At 40.8% G+C, this 25,400-nt stretch overlaps 1 protein-coding gene across 1 annotated transcript in view; it reads left to right on the top strand.

Annotated features, from left to right (window-relative positions):
• The window catches only part of LOC136830810 (uncharacterized protein PF3D7_1120600-like), a 211,255-nt gene that overhangs the window by 43,490 nt on the left and 142,365 nt on the right, over positions 1-25,400 (top strand). The window contains exon 4 of the mRNA XM_067090737.1: positions 8,598-8,762. Within this exon, the coding sequence (XP_066946838.1) occupies positions 8,598-8,762 (165 nt within the window). The remainder of the gene's footprint in view (positions 1-8,597; positions 8,763-25,400) is intronic.

The raw sequence follows: 25,400 nt of genomic DNA on the forward strand, positions 1-25,400 counted from the left end.
CGCATAACTGTGTCTCTTTCCACCCTCTTTTCCATAAGGGGAGGAGGGAAGAAGGGAAGAGAGATGCCTGGGTGAAATGATACTTATCAAGTCTCTGGAGCTGGCAGTGACATTGCCGAGACCTGGGAATGGATTCCTTCAGAAGTATGTATTTTCCTTGGGTCTCAGCATTTCTTTTTGCAAACTTCCATCCTGCTTTCTCTCCTGTGCTCCCAATTCGGGAAATGCCAGCCCGGCTGGAGGTAATCGTCTCGGTATCCCGTCATCTTGCAGAAGCTTCCCCATGGTGGAGAATGGAGGTCTGCTTCCATTCCTCCATCCTTCTTTCCTCTTCAAAGTATGAGGAAAGAGTTAGGCTAACGCTTGATTGAAGGGACCTTCGAATATGCTTGCATATTCCCCTCACATCATGCGTCTACTTCCTGATTCACCGATCGAGGAATAGGCGCACACCTATAAGACTTTGTCTTGAAGGTGTGTGACCGAGACAATTAGTACCTTCTCATTGACATCCTGGACTCAAGGCAGCCTTTTGGCCTTCCGAGAATTCAGGATGAGTTTTGCGACACTCAGTGGTTTCGTTGAACAACAAAACCACAGTAGTGGCATTCGTCGACAAACAAGAGGGAATCGATTTTTCCTCCTGTTTCATCTGTCAACATTTGCAGGTACTCGAGTGTTCTATAGTGCCCTCGACAGCTCAGTTAGCCAGATGCATTCCCGGTGGGGATGTATTGGTAGGCGAGCTTGGCCTGGGGTTTAAGTGATCAGGATGGAACATGCTGTTCACTCTTTTCTTCACAAAGAGACTGCTCAACTGAGTGATCCCTTCCGTCTTTCTGTCACCTCCCTGCACAACAAAGTCGGTTTTTCTCGCTCCTTCGTACCAGACCCAGGGGCCGCTATGGTGAGGCTTGCTGTCTTTTTGGGAAAAATCAATATCTACTTTTTCCCTCTGTATTTGTCTGTTTCGCTAGGGGTTCACAAGCATTGCTCACCCCAAGTTACAGACAATTGCTGGAAGACTTTGCCTTTCTCCCGCCCTGATAGCTCTGCTTCCGAGGCATCAAGAAGAGTTCTGCTTGACCCAACCTCCTGTAGCAGCCACACAAGAAGCAGTTCTTCAGGCAGTACATCCCTGTGTATTCAGGACTGGGAGACCTTCCAGCTTTCCTTGGAAGCGTAGGCTTTCTCGCCGAGCGGCAATGGGTATAGCTGGATATCTCTTGAAGTCCTCTGCAACTGTCCCAGGAACTGGATCCATCTTCATTGGTGGGTGTCGTTGACAGAACTTCTCGGGTCAGGGTCACTCTTCAAGTCTGCACTTCCTCGTCTTCTCCGCGGAGGGTTGCTTCTCTCCCTTTCATTTGTGAAGAATGTAAGCCCTTTTGACCTAGTCTTCTATCTGAAGTGTCCTTCTCCTCAATCGAGATTTAGCTGTGGATGAGAAGCTTCTTCAGTCTCACTGTCCCAGGGAACTGTTCCCTGGGTGGCATGTGACTCTCGGTTAGGGTTCCTGTCCTGTGCTCTGTACGCGCCCTTACAAGAGTCGTCGGATATAGATGTGCCCTCTTAGGACCATCTCTCATCTTGCTCTGCCCATGGGGTAGAAGATGGAAGAACAGGTGAAGGGGATCAATACCTTGACTCCTTCTCGGATGTCATAAGTGGACTCCGAATCCATCGGTGTCTATTGTCGGGTTCGAGTCCTTCTTGTTCCCCTCCTCCTTGGACTTTTTATAGATGATCCAGGTCAGTTGTTACTTTGTCCTATTAGGGAGCTGTGGTACTTTCTGAAAAGGCTCGACATTCCTAACCTGGATGTCGTTGACGTTTTTGCTAGTACTGTCTTTCCCAAGGAAGAAGTGTCTGGGACACATCTTTCTCCTGGCTTCATGAAGTGATAGGAGGAAGTACTCGGCAGTTGGCGACGACGATACCAGTACTTTCCACCCGAAAGCTCACAAAGTCAATGGCTTGGCCCATCCCCCACATTCCAGAAGTTTCTGTCGGTCTGGAAGCAAGACATGGTCTCATAGCCTGCACTCTTGTCTTCCTGTAGTCCTGCCCAAGGCCCTTGGAACCTTTTTTCCTTGGCCCTGTGGTGGCTGCTCAACAAGTTGTGTTTTCTTACCCAGCTCCTTCAAGAGGACTGGTAGCATCTCGCCTAAGGTGTTGGTTCTGGAGGTGAGAAGGATACCAAGAGTGACTGGCCTCTCTTCCTCCTCCTTCCCTGTCCTCCTACTTCTCATCCTTCAGGATGAGAATAGGACTCGAACCAGTACTTGCTGGATCTGGCATCTGATGCGGTAAGACTACACATCGAGCACCCGTTTTATTTTTCTTCCAGAATCATAGAAGCAATTCCGCTCCTTCCTCTAGCAAGGGGAGGAAGGAGAGACTGGCAATAAGGGAAACCTATCTCGGGTTTTCTTTACTGCCTCCGACTCTAGATTCTTCCCAGCCTGTTTCATATGAGTTACGTTTCCTCACTCAGGTGAAAAGGTCCGGTATCTGACATTTGATCTTGCAGTTCCTACACTCCGATCAGTATGTCAGAGGCATGGTATTCCTCCTCGCTCTTTCGACCAGGAGTAGCAGCCCAGGTGTGCAGAACTCCAATCAGTTCAAGAGACTCACTCAGATTCCTCCCTCCAACCAGTTTGTATATCGTGTTGGAACAAATCACAATTTTTAAAAGTAAATGGTATTTTTCCTAACTATACAAACCTGAGGTCCTTTACATTACATATTATGCCCACCTCATGCCACCCCTCAATCTGAACCTGGACCGAAAGGCAAACTGGAATGTTTACATCCGGGCAGGCGAGTATTCCCGCCTACCTGGTGGCACTTACTGCCTAACCACTTTGTTCAAGAGTGTAACAGCCGTGTCTAGCTTCGCCGTTAATAATTCCTAATGTAAAGGACCTCAGATTTGTATAGTTAGGAAAAATACAATTCATTTTAAAAATTGTGATTTTCATTGAAGTGCACATTTTTTCTTTCTCCAATTTATCCTCTGTTTATATATTTTATTTTGAATATAATTTAGGGCTAATTGTAGAACCTGATGTTTGTCTTTTTAAGCAATAAAAGTTGCTTATGCAGCCTATTAATCGAGTAACATTATGCTGGATTTTAGGTATTGGGTAGATGCATCTGATTATGCTTCCATACTTTTACAGAGTATATCTATAACTTTTATGTTAGTGACTTACCAAGTAATTACAAAGCTACTAGCTTTCTACACGTCAGTCTAAGAATTCAAATTTCGCGGTGGCGCTACTACCGTTCATGTAGGACTGATAGGCACAATTCAGCACAGAGCTTCAATTCGTTTTCTGCCGGCTCCCGGCTAACATCGGTGGTTTTGTGCAGTCATCGTCATCATTTTTTGGATATTTGTCCAGTATTTTGGTAAAGTATTCGAATTTTGTTTTTCGGTGTGCTCCGAAAATTTGCTGCTGCTATTTAGTAATTATGTTAGCTCTGTGAACTTTATTCAAATTAGCTAGGATGTCTGACTCTAGTTCTTCTAGTGTTCGGTACTGTTCCGAAGGTTGTAAGACTACATTAGTTAAGATCTCTTTTGATTCTCTTACTAAATGTGTGAAATGTAGGGAGCAGGACTGTAATATAGATCTGACTTGTTCTGAATGTCAGGATTGGGATGAGCTAAAGTTGAAGGCTTTGAAATTGCACTAAGGAAAATTAGATAGGGATAGAAAGAGGAAAGCAGCCCTTAGAACTGAGAATAAGGCTAGTTTAGCACCTGTTCCTTCTCCTCCTGTGGTAGAAGATAGTGTTATTTCTTCTCCTCAGATCCCTGCTTTGTCTCCAATCCTTAGCCCTCCTACTTCTTTGCCTCATACTCCTTTATCAGGTTCCCGTGCTTCCAGTCTCGACACTATTGCCATACTGGAATCTACATTTGACAAGAAATTTTAATTTTTAGCCAACAATTTTGGAGTTGGGTGTATCATTTAAAGCCTTTGTGGAAAGGTCTTCCAGTGTACCCAGTGTTGGTAGTGCAGTGCAAAGTGACAGTGTTGTGCATGTTGACGAGGTTGCTTGCTGTTCCACCAGTGTTCCTAGATGAAGGTCCCTGTCCCACTCCCCCGCACCGGGGAGAAGACATACCGGAGGTCCAAGGGAGGCTGGTGGGGTTTGCCCAAAGGTTGTCACCCCCTCCGCTGAGCCTGTTGCCCCATTCCCAGGCTTCGGCAGAGCATCATTGGAAAGGCGTCTCGTTAGTACTGATCGTTTGTCTTCGGACTCAGGTGATTCTTCACCCGACAGGAAGCGCCAACAGTGGCAAGTTGTCGCCTCACGAACTTTGAAGAGGCATTCTGCGTTTGTGGACAGTTCTCCTCCTCCTGTTAAGAGGTATAAGGAGACAGGTGTCAGTTCGCAACCTTCATGCAGCTTCTCCGTTCCACCTCCAGACGGCCTGAAGTCTCTTGAGGTCTTCGAGTGCCCACTGCTTGTGCGTAGGTGCTCCGATCTTCCACGGAAGCACTCATTGCCCTCTTCTCTTCGGTCTTGTGCTCACGAGTGCTAGTCTCCTGCCAGGCGCATGTCGCTCGTTTCGGCGTCGCTCTCTGCTTCTTCAATCCGCGTGGTGCCAACTTCTGTCCGCTCGGCACCAACCTCGCCTCTTCTGCGCTCGTCTGCTCAGGAGGACTCTTCTTTGGCCCCACTTCGTCATCAGCTTGAGGATCTTATGGGCTTTTTGAAGAAGTCTTTGTCTTCCAATGGCAAGGACCCTTCATTGTCTCTGATTTCGTCAGATGAGGAAGAAGCTGAGCATGACTCTACTCCTTTGTCAGCTTACTCCAGTTTCTGGAAGCTCTTTTGGACAAGCTTCCCTGACTTCTTCAAGCCTGCCTCTCCATCTTCGCCTGTGTCTGCCTTCCACATGAGGAAGCGCTCTACAGATTCTACTTGTCTCCCTAAACTAGTTCTTTCCTCCTCTTTGAAGAAAGTCCTTCAAGAGGTGGATGATTGGTTGGCCTCTAAGAGGGAGCAAGGTAAAGCTACCTTTGCCTTCCCTCCTCCTAAGCTCCTGAAGAAGAAGTACTGTTTCTATGCCACTGGGAAGGCTCCCTCTTTGGGAGTTTCTGCCTCCTCCCAAGGGGGCTTCTCCGGTTTGGTTGATGCTACGCATTGAGCTGTGTTCTCCTTGGCCAAGATTATGTTTTCTTCGCTCGATCTCAACCATCTCGTCAAGAGCCTTTTTAAAGTTAGAGATTTTCAGGTTTTTTGACTGGACTGTGGGGGTTTTGGCAAGAAAAATTGAAGATTGTCCAGACCTTGTTGAAGATTTCACTTCTGACTGGCTTGGTGTCTTGTCGTGCGCCAACAAAGCAGTCAGGGATGGTTCCGCCAAACTTGCTTCCCATTTCTCGATGGTCATCCTTAAAAAATGGGAGTTGTGGTGTTCCTTTGCCACTACGGGGAGTAACGCCTACGCAGAAGTAAGTGCTCTTGTTTTCTCCTTTGGACAATAGTCATCTCTTCTGTCAAGATATGGTTAGAGAAGTGTTGTCAGCCTTTCAGAAGAAGTCTACTATGGACCTTTTAGTTCAATCCACCAGGCGCCGTAAGGAAACTCCCTCTGTTTCCAAGTCTTTCTCGCCCTTGCAACCTCAGGCCTTCGTGGACCACAATCAAGACCTTAACTCATACCTCGAGCTAACCTGTGCCCTCCCTCGAGGTCCCTCAAAAGTCAACCTTCAAGCTTACTGCTAAGAAATGAAGCTTCTGCCCTTTGCGTGCCCATTGGAGCCAGACTACGTCTTTTTTGGGAGGAATGGAGTTGCATAGGGGTGGACCCTAAATGCTGAGAAGAGGCTACTCTATTCCTTTCAAAGAGAAACCTTCTTTGTCCAGGTTGCTGATCATCTCGACAGCCTACTTGGAAGGATTCGAGAAGTTTTGGCTCTTGCTGAAAAGGTAAGATCCTTGATTTGCAAAGGGCCAGTAGAGGAGGTATTGGATCATTCGTCAGAGGGTTTATACAACCGACTTTGTAGTCCCCAAATCATCGGGGGGCTGGAGACCTGTTCTAGACGTCAACGCTCTGAACTTATTTGTTGTGAAGACAAAGTTTTGCATGGAGACCACCTGCTCTGTTATGTCCTCCCTCCATCAGGGTGACTGGATGGTCACCCTGGACATGCCTGATTCCTACCTCCATGTTCCCATCCATCCAGACTCCATGAGATATCTGAGATTCGTGTTTCGAGGCAAGATTTTCCAATTTTTGGCCCTTTGCTTTGGTCTGTCCACGGCCCCTCAAGTTTTCACCAGGATCCTTGTTCCTCTTGGGAAATGGCTTCATCTTCTCAGGATCAATGTGCCTCTCTACTTGGATGATTGGCTTCTCCACTCCATGTTGGAAGCTCTGTGCACAGAGAACTTGAAGAAGACTTCGCCTAGCACAGGAGCTAGGCATTTTGATAAACCCTCAGAAGTGACAGGTGACTCTGACACAGAATGATTCTCTATTTAGGAGTGATTCTGGACTCTTGAGCTTTTTGGGTTTTTCTGTCTCCCAAAAGGATCGGGTCATTTCTCCAGACAGTTTGGGAGTTTCTCTCTCTCTCTCTCTCTCTCTCTCTCTCTCTCTCTCTCTCTCTCTCTCTCTCTCTCTCTCTCTCTCTCTCTCAGCTGTCCAGTGGATGAGTCTCCTGGGCAAGTTGGCCTCAGTAGAGCAATTCGTGAAGTTGGGCAGGTTTCATATGAGGCCCCTGCAATTTTATCTGAAAGCAAGCTGTTGCAGGGAGACCCAGCCGGACTCCTTTGTCTTCTCCATCTCTTCGGAGATCAAAGAGGACCTTCGATGGTGGTTGTCAGAAGAAAAGCTTCAAGTAGGGACACCTCTTCTGCCTCTGAACCCCAGCCTAGAGTTTTCAGATGCCTCTGATCTAGGTTGGGGAGCCCTTTTAGGGAGTCAAAGGGTTTCAGGAACATGGACATCAGTTCAGAGGACCTTACACATAAATGTCAAAGAGCTAAAGGCCATTCACCTGGGCCTTCAGTCTTTCACTCTGCCGGTAACAGGAAAGATTGTAGCAGTTTATGCAGACAACACCACAGCCCTGTCTTATGTCTGTGATCAAGATCTGTAAATGCCATCCCACATCCTTGTCTAGAAATCAGTCATATCAAAAATTGTATGTCTTTATGTTCATGTTCTGTATTTTTATTTTTTTCTCCAATTATTTGAGTGTCCATGTTATTGTCTGTGTATCATATTCCTGTTTAAATTTTTGTATTGTGGTTATGTTGATTTCTTTGCAACATTATTATTATGTTTTATGCTTTTGTTTTTTATTGTTATCCCTTATTTTGTGTTAAATTATATGCCCACCTGGATGCCAGATTTTCTGTATGATTTCTTTTATGTTACAGTTGCACAGGTGCGGGAATTTTTGTGCATGATTTATGATTTTTCTTTATTATTATTTTATGTGGGTGTCTTAAAGGTAATCTGATGCTTTGAAGTAATGCTTTTTGTTTGGCCTTGTTGAAAAATTTCACTGCTTTGATATTATGTTGTGTCTAAATTTGTAAATTATTGTTTTTGTGTCAAATTGTTTGAGAAAATAATGAGTACATTGCAGGATGCAATGTGATTAAAAAAATTTGATGCCACATTGTCGTGATTGTCAAGGGCAGTATTAAAGTGTCATATTATTTTTTGTGGTGATAAAAATTGGATTTTACCTAAACTCTGTTGTATGGAATATTGTGAGGCGTGATATTCATTCACTTGTAAGATTTTGGCGGCTTGTGACGAGCAAGCTGGCCCCATTTTAATGATTAGTTATATTTACTTAATTTTACTTAGTAACCAGACGGTATGAGGCTCGTGGTGGGATAGTGCAAAGGCTTCAGGTTTGCTGGATGCAAAGGGCTTGGGGAGGGAGTGATAAACCATTCCAAAAAGGGGTTAGAAGGACCCCTACATTCCTTAGGTCACATGGACAGATCATGGATGGGAATGTAGAGGCACTGTGCCATATAAACGTGCATGTATGGTGCCTAAAATAACAACCCCCATTGCACCCCCAATGTCGCTGGGCGCTTGGCGTCAGTACATCGGATGCAATTGGCTCCTGGTAGAAGGAATCGTCCAGTGACCTCTTGAGGTGATGGAACAGTGGGGTTATGAGGAAACGAGAAGGCCAGGGCGTGGCTCCGGCCACAGGAGAGTTGGCTTTGTCCCCTTGGCATTGGCGGGTCTGCCCTGCAAGCGGTTTGCTGTCCTTCACTTGAGCCTTTGCTGTCATGTTACTCTTAATTATTAGTAACTCAATAGAAAATGGGTCCATTTTAAGTTTCTCTAGATTATAGCTACCATGTTAATTTAGACCAGTGTGTTTGATTTCTGTGTCCCACAGTAAGATTAGAATCCCATGTGGCCAAGGATGGGTTCATATATATATAAATTATATATATATACATATATATAGAGAGAGAGTTGTTAAAATATCAATATTAATTCATAATTTCATAGATAAATATGGTAATGTGAGGAACTCTTTTTTTTTCTTTGTTAACAATGTTTTGCCCTCTTTCCTTTACAGTTGACGAATGCCATTGTCCGGAACAGTGACTGTTTATCACATTTAAAGGACTCTATCTATGAAAATTTCACTTCGTGGTCATATAGAAAGTATGTAACAGCTTTAGGAATGATAAATGATGAACTACCTGATATCAGTCATGAGAATATCCCAGCTTTTATAGAAGTAAGTATTATATATGAGGTACAAATTCAGTGTTTCTTGAAATCACAACTGCTAGGAAGTGTAAAGAGCATTTTATGAACATTTGGTTTGCTATTAAACTTGTATGATTTCTCTTTCCTAAGTACAGCAGATTCATATCTGTTTAGACTTACTTTTAGGGAGTGTCCCTTCTGGAGGTAACTGTTTGGGTGATCTATAAGTTGTAAAGTATGCTTTACGTAATGATCAGTTTGCCTAGATATTTCTGTATATACTGTGCTTGAACATTGCCAGAGTTATAGTGTGGGATTATAACAGTCTTACTACTGAGCAGTACTAATAATGGCACACCTTTGTGGTTAGTGAATTCCTTCAGACACTTCACTGTCTGTAAAGAAAATGGTAACAGACAAGTAGATGCTTGTAAATGCTTTACAATGCCACGTGCTATTGAGTACGCTACTCATAATTCTCCCCAGACTTCCTATTTGTTACAGCTGGTTACTCAGAGCTTTGCTATATGAAGATCCTTCACTGGACCACCATAATTAGAGGTTCACATTCATTTAACACTAGTTAGTAGACTCATGTTAAAGTTGTATTGATGGTCCTACTTGTTTCCAGAACAGTATGAACACCAAGAGCTGTGACGAGAGTCACGTTAAGAATCAAACTTTGTCCAGAGCATTGCAACCTCGAAGAGCTCTGGGCATAGGTGTGCTGAGAATCTAACTCATGTTGTGGGCATTATAATCCCTGGATCCATGACCTCATTGTCATTCAGGTCTGTGGCTAGGAAGGAACCCTTGTAAATAGATTTGTGCAGCTGTAGGAGGCCATGACCAGAGCACAATTAGCAGACAAGCCAGAGCTTCATCAGTAGCAGAAGCTTTGACCAAAACTGCTTAATTAGGAAGATGGTGACATGGGGATAGAGCTTCACCAAGATGAGGCCCATGGACAATGCCACTGAGATGGCCCTGCTGAACCCAGAAGGCTCAGGGACAAATTTTAGCTAGCCATGGGAGAAACCTTCCAGAAGGAATTCTATTGCCCATGCAGCTATCATTGCTGAATAGGATCTTTCCCCCAAAAGGGATACTGGGATCCACCTAACTCCGACTAAAATGACTACATTTTCGGAGGGGTACAGTCACTTACCCATGACTTCTGCCCCGTTGACTAACAGGCAGTTACAGTTCAGTTGCTGAAGCTCACTTAGATTGCACAAGCTCCCCCACAAGGAATACACAGTTTGCAGCATTTGATCAATTCCATAAGGAAATTGAGTATCATCAAATATGCCTTTGTCACAGAACAGCAATATATAAGGGACACGAAGTATGATTCTGAAAAGGAAAGTAAGTCAGTCATGTACACTCCAAAGTGTGCAAGTATTTCATCCTGTAACCGAAAAGTGAGCGTGGGTACAAATGCTGCCCAAACAAGGGTCTAATGTTAGAATTCCAACTGGGAAAAGCAAAATGGTCAGTTCGGAATACAGAACTTCAGATCAAAACACAAGAGGGCTCCAATACTCACTCCTGATGATACTGATAATCCTTGGAAAGACGCCTCAATGTGCATTTTCTCTCCCGATGGCAAGTATGTAATTAATGAGAAAAACTATGACTGAAGTTGTACGTGCAGAATTTACAAACGGCAGCATTCCATAATACGAATGGCACCTGGTACCATCTTCACCAGACATGGAAGACCACTAACAGAAACGGTTTTCTTACCTGTGACTATAGCATTAAAATCTATAGAAATCACCCTTTACCACTGAATAACACCCAACTTGCTCCCCAAGTAGCCCCAGCCTTCTGTCCCTTCAATTTCAAAAATATTAATCATGTGAAGACAGACTTTCAGAATTGGTAGTGACTAAAAACAAGAGACAGTGGCAGAATTAAAACCATCTGCCGGGGTCATCCCAGTTTCGGGAAATTCCACCAAGGAATGGGCAAATCAAACTTTACCAGGTTAGTGAAAATGGATCTCCACCTCCATTTTGAATAAGTCCCAAGTTGCTAACCAAGTAGCCCCAGCCTTCTGTCCCTTCACTTTCAAAATTATTAATCTTGTGAAGACAGGTTTTCAGAATTTGTAGTGACTAAAAGCAAGAGACAGTGGCAGGATTAAAACCATCTGCCGGGGTCATCCCAGTTTCGGGAAATTCCACCAAGGAATGGGCAATGCTACAACTCCCCTTTGAAAGGAAAAAGCTCCCTAGATTTAGCTACTCAGCAGTTTGGGACCCCTATGAGAAGACTCTCAGAAGGGCAGCTTCGTCAGAAATTTACGGTAGGCTCCGACTCCTTGGTATTATAACCTCTACCACCTTGCTGGAGGTTGCCACCAAAAGACTTCCAGAAGATTCCAGGATAATTTTTGCTGTTGAGGCCATAAGTCTTATGACAACCCAATGGGAGGCACTCTGTGATTTCCTAGAATGGCGCATAAAAGCACGAATTGAAGCATTGGAGGGCTCCATCAAATCACTCTCCAGTGTCACTGCATTATTACACTCTAACCACTTCTGTAAGGACCTGTTTGAGGAATCTGTTGTGGCTCAAATCAACGAGCATGCCCGCCAACGGAATAGTACAGTGTATGGTCTTCTGGGGAAAGGGGAATTCAGGAAACAAAGAACCCAAAATTTCCCTTTACCCAACCCCCAAAAAAGGCTCACTTTGATCAAAAATCATATAAACCTTCAGGCACCCCAAAGTTTTCCTAAAACAACAGGTAGGTGGTCAGAAGGGACAATTCCCTACAAAGGGACAACAACAACAGCAAGGACATCCTTTTTCACAAAGTCCAAAAACCATCTTATGGGGGGGAAAAGGAAAAGCAACACCGGGAAATATGTATCAAAGGCAAAGGCAGAGGAAGAGGCAGATACCAAGAGGAATTGTATGGTTGGGGGTCGGTCACAGACAATGGAAGTTGTTCCCTGTGGGGGGACAGCATTATTTATATGTGAAGAAAGGGCCTGTTAATGGGACCCATAGAGAAACATGCGTATATTCGCCACCATGTACAACTTCAATCATAATTTTTCTCTTTAATTACATACTTGTCATCGGGAGAGAAAATGCACATTGAGGCGTCTTCCCAAGGATTATCAGTATCATCAGGGGTGAGTATTGGAGCCCCTCTTGTGTTTTGATCTGAAGTTCTGTATTCTGAACTGACCATTTTGTTTTTCCCAGTCGGAATTCTAACATTAGACCCTTGTTTGGGCAGCATTTGTATCCACACTCACTTTTCGGTTACAGGATGAAATACTTGCACACTTTGGAGTGTACATGACTGACTTACTTTCCTTTTCAAAAATCATACTTTGTGTCCCTTATATATTGCTGTTCTGTGACAAAGGCATATTTGATGATACTCAATTTCCTTACGGAATTGGTCAAATGCTGCAAATTGTGTATCCCTTTTTGGGGGAGCTTGTGCAATCTAAGTGAGCTTCAGCAGTTGAACTGTAACTGCCTGTTAATCAAGGGGTAGAAGTCCTGGGTAAGTGACTGTACCCCTCCGAAAATGTAGTCATTTTAATCGGAGTTAGGTGGATCCCAGTATCCCTTTTTGGGGGAAAGATCCTATTCAGCAATGATAGCTGCATGGGCAATAGAATTCCTTCTGGAAGGTTTCTCCCATGGCTAGCTAAAATTTGTCCCTGAGCCTTCTGGGTTCAGCAGGGCCATCTCAGTGGCATTGTCCACTTCATATTCTTTAGTAAGAACGTCAACCCCATGTAAAGATTCCTCTACTTCCTCCGCGTGGTCAACCTGGGAGGTATTGAGGACTGATGTTACTGGGTTTTGGCCCAAACATTGGTGTTGTTTTGAGAAAGGGTTAAATATCTGCTGCCGGAGTTCTGCCGGAAAGATATAATCTCCTCCATCCTTACCCCCTCTGAACCCTAGGACTCATTGAGACAGCTTAAAAGGAGCTGTCTCGTCCTTAAAACTTGCTGCCAGGAGCATACTTCAAATCTTGCCCACATCTGGCGACCAATCAAATTTTCCTTGTTTTGTACAAGGATTATGCTCGTGGCAGGTGGTATGGTTCGTACCCACGGGCAAAAGTGAACCGAGCAATTTGCTATGGAACCCATGACCTGAGGATCCTGCCTAATGGCAGCCCTGTAGTGATATAAAGCAAGTTGTTATTTGAAGCTAGTTAGTATTAATTGTATTTAAGTGAGGGACACTTATGTTGTTCCTCATATAGTTTCCATATTACAGGTGAACTTGATTACAAGTGTGCAGATGTAATACATTTAATTAAATATCTATGTTAATGTAAACCCTTTAAGGTTTAGGTTAGTTTTCATACCTGTATATGGCTGTATTACTTATACACTGTTAGCCCTTTTACAATGGCTGAGTGAAATTTTTCATTCTATTGTCATGCCATTCAGACTAACTGCTATGAACTAATTTGTTTAACTAACCCAAGCTACTGTTTTATATAGCTTCAGTTAATGCTTCTAGTATAATCTATGTTAAGCTAAGAATAGAGGATTTCTTAGAAGGTTCTTGCTTAACCTATTCTAGGCTTATTTAAAACTTAAGGATATAAACTCTACAGAAAATAATCCTCTTATAATCTGGTTTTCTGTTTTATGTGGCTGAGACTGTCCTTTTATCTGATATTCGGCCATCACTGCTCTAGGCTAATAGTAGGATACTCCTTAAAAAGGGGTTCCTACTTAATCTGGTTAGGCCTGTTCTAGGTTTATATCATGTTTAGGGATATAGGCCACAAAAGACCCTGCTAATATATAGCCTTACTGATAGGCTACCAAGTTATAAAAACTAGGTTATTTTATTGAGCCTAGGATACTGTTTATATATAATCCTAGGCTTATTTGTTCTTTTTTAACCTAGTATAGGGTATTGCCTAATCCAGATTATTATAGATCACTCTTAAATGTATAGGCTAGGCTATATAAAAACAGAAAACTTATTAATATGTAATCTTATAGTTAGTCTATCACTTTTTGTCTAACCCAGGTTGTTTATATCCAAATCCTAGGTGATTTGGTCTACTATATAAAACAGTAACTCACTAATGTGTAACCTTATAGCCAGACTATAACTTACTCTAATCTAGGCTACTGCTTAATCTGGATTATTTAATTCACACTTGAGTGTATCAGTAACTCACTAATGTGTAACCTTATAGCCAGACTATAACTTACTCTAATCTAGGCTACTGCTTAATCTGGATTATTTAATTCACACTTGAGTGTATGGAGGTTACATAAAACACAGTTAGCCTACCTTAGTAAGTAGCCATTACTGTGTCATCTAGTCCTAATTACTGTTTCATCTAGTCCTAGGTTACATGATCTAGGCTAACAATTAAGTCCAAAAATGGGATTTTTCATAAAAATTTATCTCAACTTGATATAAAGTAATGCCTAGGCTAGTCCTGGATTATTAGCTTGTGCTTATGAGCACAGGTTTATATAAAAAGAAAAAATTTATACTAATATGTAGCCTTATTGTTACGCTATCGATTTATTTTGCCCAAATATTGTTGTTGTCTGATCCTTGGGTCCTCAGTCTAAGCTAGGCCACTTAGGATATGTAATCCAAGGACATAGGTTACAGACAACATCCACTATTAATCTAGTGTAAATTATTCTCACTTACTGCCTACTGTAGGTTATTGGAGACATATAATCTGAAAGGATTTCTGTACTTATAATAAGTTGTGGAACATTTCTTGTAGTTGAAATATTTAGTTAGAATTTAAAACAATTTTCACTTTACGAAATTAGGTAGCAATCAATGCTTTACGAAACTAGGTTGGCTAGCAATCAATGAGCCGGGTTCCGATAAACTTGATAGAGATAGAGCGGAGCATAGAGCTAGCTTAAAGGCTACTCTTTTGTAGAGATAGAGCGGAGCATAGAGCTAGCTTAAAGGCTACTCCTTTGCCTTCAGTGGCTGAGGGTAGTGCTGTTTCTTCTCCACCTATCCTTTCTTTTTCTCTCATCCTGAGCCCTCCTACTGTTTTACCTTGAACTCCTGTACCAAGTTCCCATGCTCCTGATCTCAACATCATTGCCAGTCTCGAATCGAGGTTCAGTAAGAAGTTTGAGTTCCTGGCCAATAAGGTCATGGAACTAGGTTTATCTCTTAGAGCTTTCATAGATAAAGCTTCTGTTCCAGGTGTTTGTGCTCCCACCATAGTATTCCCAGTGCTAGTGCAGTGCAGAGTGAGTATTGTGATTTCTGAGGAGGCAGCTGTCCATCCTACCAGTGCTCCTAGACGAAGGTCCCTGTCTTGCTCCCCATCACCAGAAAGAAGACATACCGGAGGTTGAAGGGAGACTGGTAGGGTTTGCCCTTGGGCAGTCGTCCCCTTCATCAAGCCTGTTGCACATTTCCGGGTGTCAACTGACCGCCACTGGAAAGATGTCTCTTTTAGTGTGCATCGTATGTCTGACTCGGAAGATTCGTCTTCAGATGGAAGGTGTCGTCGGGCCAGTCTTCTGTCTCTCATCCTTTGAAGAGGCATTCTGCTGCTGCCAACAGCTGTCTGCTTCCTGTTCAGAGGCTTAAGGAAGTCACTGTGAGTCCTCGACCCTCCTGCAGTTTCGCTGATCTGCCTCCTCTCCTTCATCAGCAGAGATTCGGCAGTTAGCTTGGGACAGTCCGGAGTCTCTTGGTTCTGGAGATTGCCAGGTCTCGTCTCCTAACCTTTAAGAGCTCACCGCCTCAGCCCAAGCGCTCCAGTGTTCCTGAACTCCTGCCTTCTGAGCGCTTGGCACCAGCTGCTCGGTCTCAGGCATCTGCGCCATCTCGTTTGTCACCAACTTCCGCTCGCTCGGTGACAACTTCGGACCGCTCGACTAGCGATGGTGACACCACTGCGAAATTTGAATTTTTGGTCTACTGTGATAGGAAGCTGGCAGCTATGTAATTGGTTGGTAAGTATGTATAAAACTTTATTTTATCATAAAAATGTCATTTTTCAAACAAGTGAATGTCATTTTCAGCCCAATTAGGTCTGCTTCCACCAAATTTTGCCAGACCAAATGAAGAGTCTTCTCTGGCTGTTGTCAGCAGGCAGGTTAACCCTTAATGGACAGACATCATCATATGATGATATATACAGTAAATCCCCTGTATTCGGGGGGGGGGATGCGTACAACCCCCCTGCAAATAGCGAAAATCCGTGAATACTTGAAACCGCTCTAAAAACACTTAGAACTGCCTATTTTGATAGTTTAAACAAAAAAAAAAAACTAAAAATGCTTATACCTGAATATTTTAATAATTTTATCACAAAAAGTGCATTTAGTCATGAAAACGATATGAAAATAGAGTAATTAGTGAATATTTCTCAGAGAAAAATACCACAAATGGGCGAATTTTCCGTGAATAATGGGTAGATATGTTCCACAGAGAAATCCACGAATATACGAGTCTGCAAATATTGAGACCGCAAATACGGGGGTTTACTCTACAGTGGACCCCTGTAACCTGTATTTCCAGGGGTTAGTTACCACAACCACCCGCCAATACCAGAAATCCTCGATATATTGGAACCCCTCTAAAAACAGTTAACTGTGTATTTTAATAGCTGAAATACCAAAGACCCCTCTAAAAACACTTAAAACTGACTATTTTCATGTTGTTTTTGTGACTAAATACATTTTTTATGATAGAAAATGTATTTAGTCACAAAAATAACATGAAAATACACTAATCAATGAATTTTTTTTTATAAAAAATCTGCGAATTACAGAATTTTCCATGATTTATTGAAAAACGCTTTCCACAGAAAATTCCACGATTGCTGAACTGCAAATAAGCAGGGGTCCACTGTAACAGGTTTTGAGTGATGGACGGGCCAACTCATATGAGTATCAATATTACGTGCTGTATGAGTTGGGTGAATTTAGCGGGAAAGATGTTCTTAGCACTTCAGTGGTCCATAAATGACTTATGGCAACTGTAGTAGCTCAGCACAGGACAGGGCAATCAGTGTGCCTTGAGACTTGATGGGGGAATGTATTGCCCTTCTCTATCCCATGACATCTTTTTATATATTTGCTCATAAATATACCTAGGGATTGCTGTTGGTTTTAGTTCTTATCTATTATGATAGTATGTCAGCTATAATTGTAATTTTGCAAAGAAAAGTGCAAAGAAACATTAGAAGAAACATGCATACCTCAAAAAGTTACTGCATCTCCCCATCTCAGTAAATCTCGCAAATATTTTACAACAAATATACTCAGAATTTGTTACTGATTTTAGTTCTTATCTGTTATGATATTGTGTGAGCTGTAATTATAATTTTACAAAATAAAATAAATTACTAGAAAAAACTGTATAACTTGGTAAAATTAGCATATTTTTATGAGTGTCTTGTAAAAGAGGTCCCACACAGGGTTGTAAATAGTCACTTTGAACTTCCCGTTGGAGGGTTGGGAAAAATGTATAGGATTTTTTTCTTACACCATGTGCATTTGCATATCTTCCTCTTTCCATTTATTTTTTCTCTTAAATTGGCCAATCTTAAAGTTTGCCCAATCTGGGGGTGTGTTTAATACAGTATATATTTAGCCTGTCCCTTAAGGGTTAATCTTAGCAAAGCCATCATTGAGCTAGTAGCAAACTACTTTCTCTTGTTGAGGAGGATGCAGATATTGCCTGTGTCAATATTTAAAGTTCTTACATCAACCGTGGCATAAGTGTTATAGAGCAGAGGTTGGGATCTTTACTCCTCTAGTTAACCGAGACACGTGCCAAAGCTGTGAGAGAGAAGTGCCTCCCAGTACCCTAAGGCCTACTTGCTAAGATATATGCTTCGTCTTGAGGTATTTATCAAACCCAGTGCCTGAATCCATGAAGATGATGTACCATTAGTGAGAAGGGCAAATAAGATCTACACTTGTCTCGCATTCAAGTGGCCGGAAGAACTTGGGACTTTTATTTTTTGTTAATGTCCCCCAGGTTCACTACCAAGACTTTGTCATCATCCTCTTAATGCCAGGCTGTTCCAGTTTCTTATTTTTGCCTTGCCAGTGGAAGCAGGAAGAGAAACAGATCTTTCCTCTTGCTCAGTCAGGTTTGTAGGAACATATCTTAGGAGGAATCTTTTAGAAGTTAAGGTTTGCAATTGTTTTTGGTGTAAGGAAAGAGTACAAATCATGGTTCCTCAGTACTACAATTTCAAAATAGATTATCCACAAATCTTACCCTCTTATAGCCATTTACTCTTGTGTAAACAAATTGGTTTTCTGTTAAAGCAAGTGAAAACAAGTTTTTTTTTTGGTAAAAAGAAAATTAATATAAACCATTCAGTATACATGGAGAGCCCTTTCCTGACCCCTCTAGTCTTGTAGCAAGTCCAGACAAGATAGTAAGTTTAGCCAATATGGAAAGTGTTCTTTTTCTTCATTATAAATTGTATCTTTTGCAGTGTTGACTGTACAGGTAAGCTTATGGAAATGATGGTTTTTCCACAAAAACAATTTTATTTTAGAAAGTATAATACTCTTTTGAATGTTCTCTTGTCAAGTAGCATTGAGTATTGATTGTAAACCAATGAATGTTTGATATACATAACTTTTAAGCTTATAAATTATCGTTTTCTTAATTTTTGTATTGTTTAAGAATTTTTCATTGTTTAATTAGTTAAATATGTATGTAAAGCTGAAACACAAAGGTATATAAATGTATGTTGCAAATTTCCTATCTTGGTGATCTGTACTTGACTTAATATATATTATTTGCAATGAATCTTACCAACTATTAAGATAACTAAAACTTGTGGCCGGGCGTGTTCAGCAAATGTGAAAAATAAAGAAGATAATTGGCTGATATCCTAAATGACGCTTGCTGTCTGGCTCACTTACCCCCACCAGGTGAGACTGGAATGTGGACCTTATCATCAGGAAAACTTTTGTGGATGCGAGTGTGGTTTACAGAAGTCTTTTGGCTGTCTTTCATGGTAAAATGGTTGCATTTCTTTTTTTTTTCCATCCACGTAAGATGTCTACCCCCAGCAGTATTAGAGATAGGTCTGTAAGGTTAAGCTTAACAGACAGTTGTCTTAATAGATTGTACAGTAAACTCCCATATTCGCAGGGGATGCGTTCCAGACCCCCCCCCCTCAAATAGTTAAAATCCTCGAATACTTAGAACCTCCCTCCAAAAATGCTTATAACTGCCTGTCTTGAAAGTTCAAATACCAAATGTATACTTAAAGTATCATCCTACATCAAATATACCTTAAATTAATATCCTATTACTGTATTAATCATTGAAATTATATTATTAATATAATTTCAAAGTCACCATAAACATTAGCGCCCATAAAAATGTATACACTACTTCTAACCCTTCCAGCCAAATCAGAAAGAGAGAGAGAGTTACCACTATGACAAATTCAGCTAGCTTTGTACTGGCAGGGCAAAAGAGAGAGAGTTTATTGCTTTAATCTCTTGAGGAATGTTAATCCATTTCTCTTTATAAAATTTATATGTTATCTTTCCCTTAGAGAGAGAGAGAGAGAGAGAGAGAGAGAGAGGGCTGAACTAAGTATCTGTTTATCTGTCTATCTATTTCTCACATTCTACACTTTGGTGAGAGAGAGAGAGGAAGGAAGAAAAAAAAGAGAAATTGATTTGATCATGTTGTGGCAACATCTAGAGTAATTTGACATATTTGACAGGTTCACCCTCCCCCCTGAGCTCAAAGACTCAGGAAAAGATGGGTTTGAAATTTGTGTGATTAAAATTTTTCTCTGGTAACTTATTATAGAAATGCATAAATGTAATTACAGTATATTATTATTATTATTATTATTATTATTATTATTATTATTATTATTATTATTATTATTGTTGTTGTTGTTGTTGTTATCATATCATATTAACATTTGAAAATTAGTACTTATTACAGTATAAGGTAAATCATTTATTTATCATGCAAAACAAATAAACATACCATAAAAATTCTATCTTTTCTTGAGAGAGAGAGAGATTTTTCAGTATATGCTTCTTAGTGGTATTTGACCAGTAAGTCGGCAACATTGACCCCTCCAACCCTTGCTGTCAGGTTACCTGACATATCTGACAAGTTCACCCTCCCCCCGCTTTCCAAGTCTTAAGCAAAAGATTAGGGGGGTCGATATGTATTCCTTTAATTCACTATGGTATTGTCTTTAATGAATTTATTATTGCTGTTTACATTAATATTAATATTTGAAAATTAGTAAATCATTTATTTATCATACAAAAATAAACATTCATCTTGGTAAAAGAGATAAAGAGAATTATTATTTTTATTATTTGTTATTTAATTTTATTAAACTTAATATTAATATTTGAAAATTAGTATTGTAAATCATTATTTTATCAAAATGTATATGTAGATATAGTACAGTATTTAGTCATGAAAATACAGATACTGTATTGCTCTAAGAAAAAATCTGCGAATGGGTGAGTTTCCCTCGAATAATTCATAGATAGGTTCCACAGAAAATTCCGCAAATTGTGAGAACGTGAATATAGGGGGTTTACTGTATTCCCTAAATCATGATAGGCAGAAATTTTTTAAGGAATGCTGGGGAATGACTAGCAATGAAGATGACAGGTGTAATGAGCGCATATCTATGACATAAGAGGAAATGTGTGCTTATGTTAAATATTGCAAAGATAGGGAGTCCAATAGACTGTGTAAGCAAATTGTTAGATCAGGATTTAAAACTACTGATATTCACATTCCCTGTTCAGCTCCCTCCCTCTCCTCTGAGATAATCCTCCCACCTCCTCCTCCACCTAAATCTTTTGCACCTGTCACTTTCACTGCTCTATCTTCTGTTGCTCCCCAGTTGGCTTAGGATCCACTAATAGGTGGTTTATTGCAAGATATGGGTTTAGATTTTGCTTCCTTAAACAAAATTTCTCATGTTATTAAAGATCAGAAAGACTGAATTCCCCATAGTGGTTCAAATGTTTCATGTTCCCTTTTGAGAGTTAAGGCATTCATTACTTCTTCTGTCTGTAGCCCCTTCTCTGGACTGCTGTGCGATAATGTTAATGTTCCCTTACCAGGGAACCAAGTGGTGTCTTGGGAAGAGGTTCTGTGTTCTCCAACTCCTTCCTCTCATGCTCCACCAATCGTCTGTTGTAAACATTTGCCAGAAGACTGTTTTGGTAGGTGCTAAGACAAAAGCTCCCATCTTCTGTCACCTTCTCTGTTGCCATCTTGTGAGTGTGTAAATGTTAGGTGTCAAGGTGGGTCTAAGTTTATGGTTGTATCTGTGAAACTGGATGTCAGAACTGAACCTTGAACCACCAATATTCTGCCTATTCCTGCTGTTCTTTCGTCTGATTCTATTTTCTCTTAGGAATCGATTGAGTTTAGTATTTCTCCTCCATCTCCCAGAGAGCCTTTACGTACTCCTGACATTTCTTTTTCTCTCTCAGCTCCAGTTTTATCAGTCTGTACTCCACCTGTTGCTTGTTCAGCTACCCCCTTGGAGACTAGAGCGAGCAGGGTTTCAGGAATCTTTAGACAGTCAGTAGTCAGGTCCAGAAGAGAATCTATCAACTGTCTCTGTCAGCAACAGTGGACAGTTTACTGCAAGTGGTGTCATTCCAGGGGAATTTCTTGCATTTTTACCTTTATAGGTAATTAAATTTTTACACTTTTTTTGAGGTATGCAGAAAAACTGTTGTTACAAGCTAAAAGAAGCCATTAAATCATTTGAAATTGAAGTTCCTTCAGCTCCTAAGTATTCCCTTACTTAGAACTAAGATTTAGTTCTTAAATATGAGAGAACCTTTCAAATCCATGCAGTTGGTTCCTCTTAAGTTTTTAACTATAATACATTTTTCCTAGTTGCTTTAGCAACAGCCAAATGGGTCAGTTAGATGCAAGCATATTCTCAAGAAGTAGGTTTTATGAATGGTGCCATGTAAATTCCACCCACATAAATTCCACCAATAAAAATTTCTTCCAGAAAATTCCACCCACAACAATTTCACCCATGTGAAATTCCACCCATGAAGATTCCACCCAAGAAAATATAATGTTAAAAATAATATTTAATGCAGGGTTTCACCCACTTATTACTTGTTTATTATTTATTATTTGTTGAATTATTTCCAACCACGAAAGTTGTATCATTTAACTGTAAACAGTTCTGCTGCTCCTTAATTACTTTAAACAACCATCTTTTTTACATAATGGTATTTTGAATTAGACTCAACTTTCCTAAGATTTCAGTGACAAGAACTGTAAAAGTAAGTTCTCTTTATTTACTGAAGTCTTAAACAATGGCCCTAAATTTATTACAAGTGATAAGAGAAGAAGGAAATTTTGTGATGAGGAAAACAATGTATATGAGAAGCATCGAAACAATCCTGCAAAAACAAAAACTTTCTGGCAATGTGAACTATTTTATGAAGGCTGCAAGTCCTGTATTCACACAACTTACAACTGTAATGAGCCTACTTTGATTTATAGTTCTGGTAAGCATACTTATCCTGCTTTACAAGCAGAAATTGAAGCAAGAGTTGCTGTGAGTTCAATGTGCAATACAATTTATGCAGTATGTGGCACATCAACAAGGGAAATAATTTCAAGTGCCACTCAGCCACTGCACTAAGTACAAAATCAAAGCTGCAAAGTTTTTGACCCCTTCCCTTTCCTGTAATATTTGGAAATGGAGAGATACAGACTGCTTTGGCAATTCCTGCACTTCTGACATGTTGCACAGGATATGAATTTCCAGATTCATTCAAATATCTTCCTGATGGATCACTTTTCTTAGCATATGATAGTGGCATAAAAAAGTTAAGTATACCTTAGTTTTACCAAACCACTGAGCTGATTAACAGCTTTCCTAGGGCTGGCCCGAAGGATTAGACTTATTTTACGTGGCTAAGAACCAATTGGTTACTTAGCAATGGGACCTACAGCTTATTGTGGAATCTGAACCACATTATAGCAAGAAATTAATTTCTATCACCAGAAATAAATTCCTCTAACTCTTCATCAGCCAGCCGGGGGAATTGAACTCCAGCCCATCGAGTGACAGTCCGAAGCTCTACCGACTCACCCAACGAAGGGCTGTGATAGTGGCATAGAGGACTTGGACTGTATTCTAATACAGTATTTGCAATGGGATCGGGATTGGATGATTTATCAGTAAGTAACACATGCTTCTGGTACAGAACGTTTAAAGCTTTACCAAACCTCTGGATCCAGCTATTCATGGCCCATTTCGTTGTTAAAAAGAGGTGTTTCCCGCGTGTATTTGTCTTGTTGCCTAATAAACAAGAGGCCACCTACTGAAGATTTTTTTCAGCTATTCGTGATGTGTCCAAACAGTCGGCCAGTGCAATGTATTATGGATTTTGAACTAACTTTGCACAATGCCTTCACAGCGTGTTTGAAAGCGCAGCTATATCAGGATGTTTGTTTCATTTTGGTCAGTCCTGCTGGCATAAAATTTGCAAACTAAGTAAAAAGGCACAGCACAACACTGACTCTTCTTTTGCAATAAAGGTGGAATGCTTTAGTGCTTTGGCATTTTTACCCACCCAAGATGATGTTGGTGCTCTTGAACTTCTTTCCAATGACGATGGTATACTGACAGAGTTTATTTCATATTTTGAACAAACTTACATTGGTGTTCAGTGCGGAAGAGGGGAATGCAGACGAAGAGTAGAACCTCTTTTCCCTCGAGAAATATGTACTCTAAATGACGAACCAAGGACAAACAATCATGTTGATGGTTTTAATAGTCCAAAAAGAGCCTCTCTAACAAGTGCACATCCAGATTTGTGGCCTTTTTGTTCTGCAATTAAAAAGAGGAAGCTCTTACAAACAAAAAAATGTTCATTTAAGACAAGATGTCTCTCACAAAAGAGAAAAATAGAAATCTACAAATGAAAGACTGAAAAATCTAGTTGAAAATTGTCAGCCATCATGGTTTTTAACTTTCATTTAAAACCATGAAAAATTATTGTAGTATATCATTCTAGATGTGTATGTTTTAAATTCACTTTGAACAGTTAAGAATCATTTATATTTTAAGAAAATATATGTTTGACATCATATGTTTCAATATTCCTTATTAGTGTCTATAATAATTTCTATATTTTCGTGGGTGGAATTTTATATTGGTGAAATTTTCGTGGTTGGAATTTTCTGGGTGAAATGATCTTGGGTGGAACTTTTGGACCACCTTATGAGCAGAGATGCAGTTTTATCAGTTCTACCTCATTTCAGAGTAAAGAATGATTTTAAGGAAAAGGCTTTACCTAGACATGTATACATTCTTGGTTTATATATTGTTTTTGGTAGGTAAGGAAGAAGAAGAACTTTTTTGTGCAGTCAGAGCATTATGTCCAAGGATGCCATGTTCTTTTTTGTAAAATGTTTAGTGAAAGTCAGTGTGTGTGTGAACACCTTTATCCAACGTTATTACCCATGCTGAAATTGAAAATCTGTGATGTATGTGCGATTAGTACATCATTTAACTTTCTCAACAGCATTTTGCTGGAAGAGGTAGTCAATGCTGCTCAGTGGAGGTGTGAATCTGTTTTGTGTCACATTACTTTAAGAATGTAGAGATTGTTTATGGGAACTGTAAAACCCTTAGTCCTCTAGTCATAGCGGGGACAGTGGTGTCTTGCATTAACAAAGAGAGTAACCATTCTTGTTGAGTTCTTTTACTATTAAGAATTTGATGGAGATCCTTGGCCCAGAAGAGGAAGAAAGAGCTCTTTGCCCTGTCAGGGCCTTAAGGTATTACCTGGATAGGACCGGGAAGATCAGAGGACCCTCCAGCAACCTCTGGTGCTCTGTTAAGAATCCTTCCTTACCCCTTTCTAAGAACACATTGTCATTCTTCTTAAGGGACCTTATTAATGAGGCACATTCTCAGATTGGAGAGGACATCTTGCCTTCTTTTAAGGTTAAAGCCCATGAGATCAGAGCAGTCGCTACCTCATTAGCTTTCAGACATAACTTGTCCTTCTCTTCTGTTTGCAGTCTGTGTTGGCAGTGTAAATCGATCTTTGCGCCACATTATTTACGAGAAGTGGAAACAGTGTTTGAAAACTGCAGTACTTAAGGTCCATTATCAGTGGCTGGCTTGGTATTAGGGAACGAAGCATAGGAAGCATTCCTTCTATTCTCTGTCTCTTTGCCTTGATATAGTGTGCCGAGTCTTTGGAGGAGACTGGGGGTACCGTGTACCTGTAGTGCCCACCAGTTTTTAGTGGACGGGTGGTGGTTTTTTATTTCTGTGTAGGTGACAGTGTTGTCTGGTTGTTTTAATTGTGGTACTGCGCCCAGGGCAAGGCACTTATTGATACTTTGCTAGCCATCAGACATATCCCTCACTACAAAGCTGCCACCTAAGTAGAGGCACTCTACAACTATACTGCCACGCTACTACAAGTTAAGATGAGCACCAACCAGAGGCAGTATCTACCTGCAGTAGCTCTCTTACCAGGTAAGGAAACAACAAGCATTTTATCAATGCTAGCAAATTTTCTATTTCAAATTTTCTATTTCAAATATCAAATTCTGGCTAGTACAGTTGGTAACTCGTTGGCCTCGTAATCTTGGGGACCAGTGTTCGCTCCCCATCGGG

Source organism: Macrobrachium rosenbergii, chromosome 47 (assembly GCF_040412425.1).
Source record: "Macrobrachium rosenbergii isolate ZJJX-2024 chromosome 47, ASM4041242v1, whole genome shotgun sequence".
In the NCBI taxonomy this organism is placed as follows: domain Eukaryota; kingdom Metazoa; phylum Arthropoda; class Malacostraca; order Decapoda; family Palaemonidae; genus Macrobrachium; species Macrobrachium rosenbergii.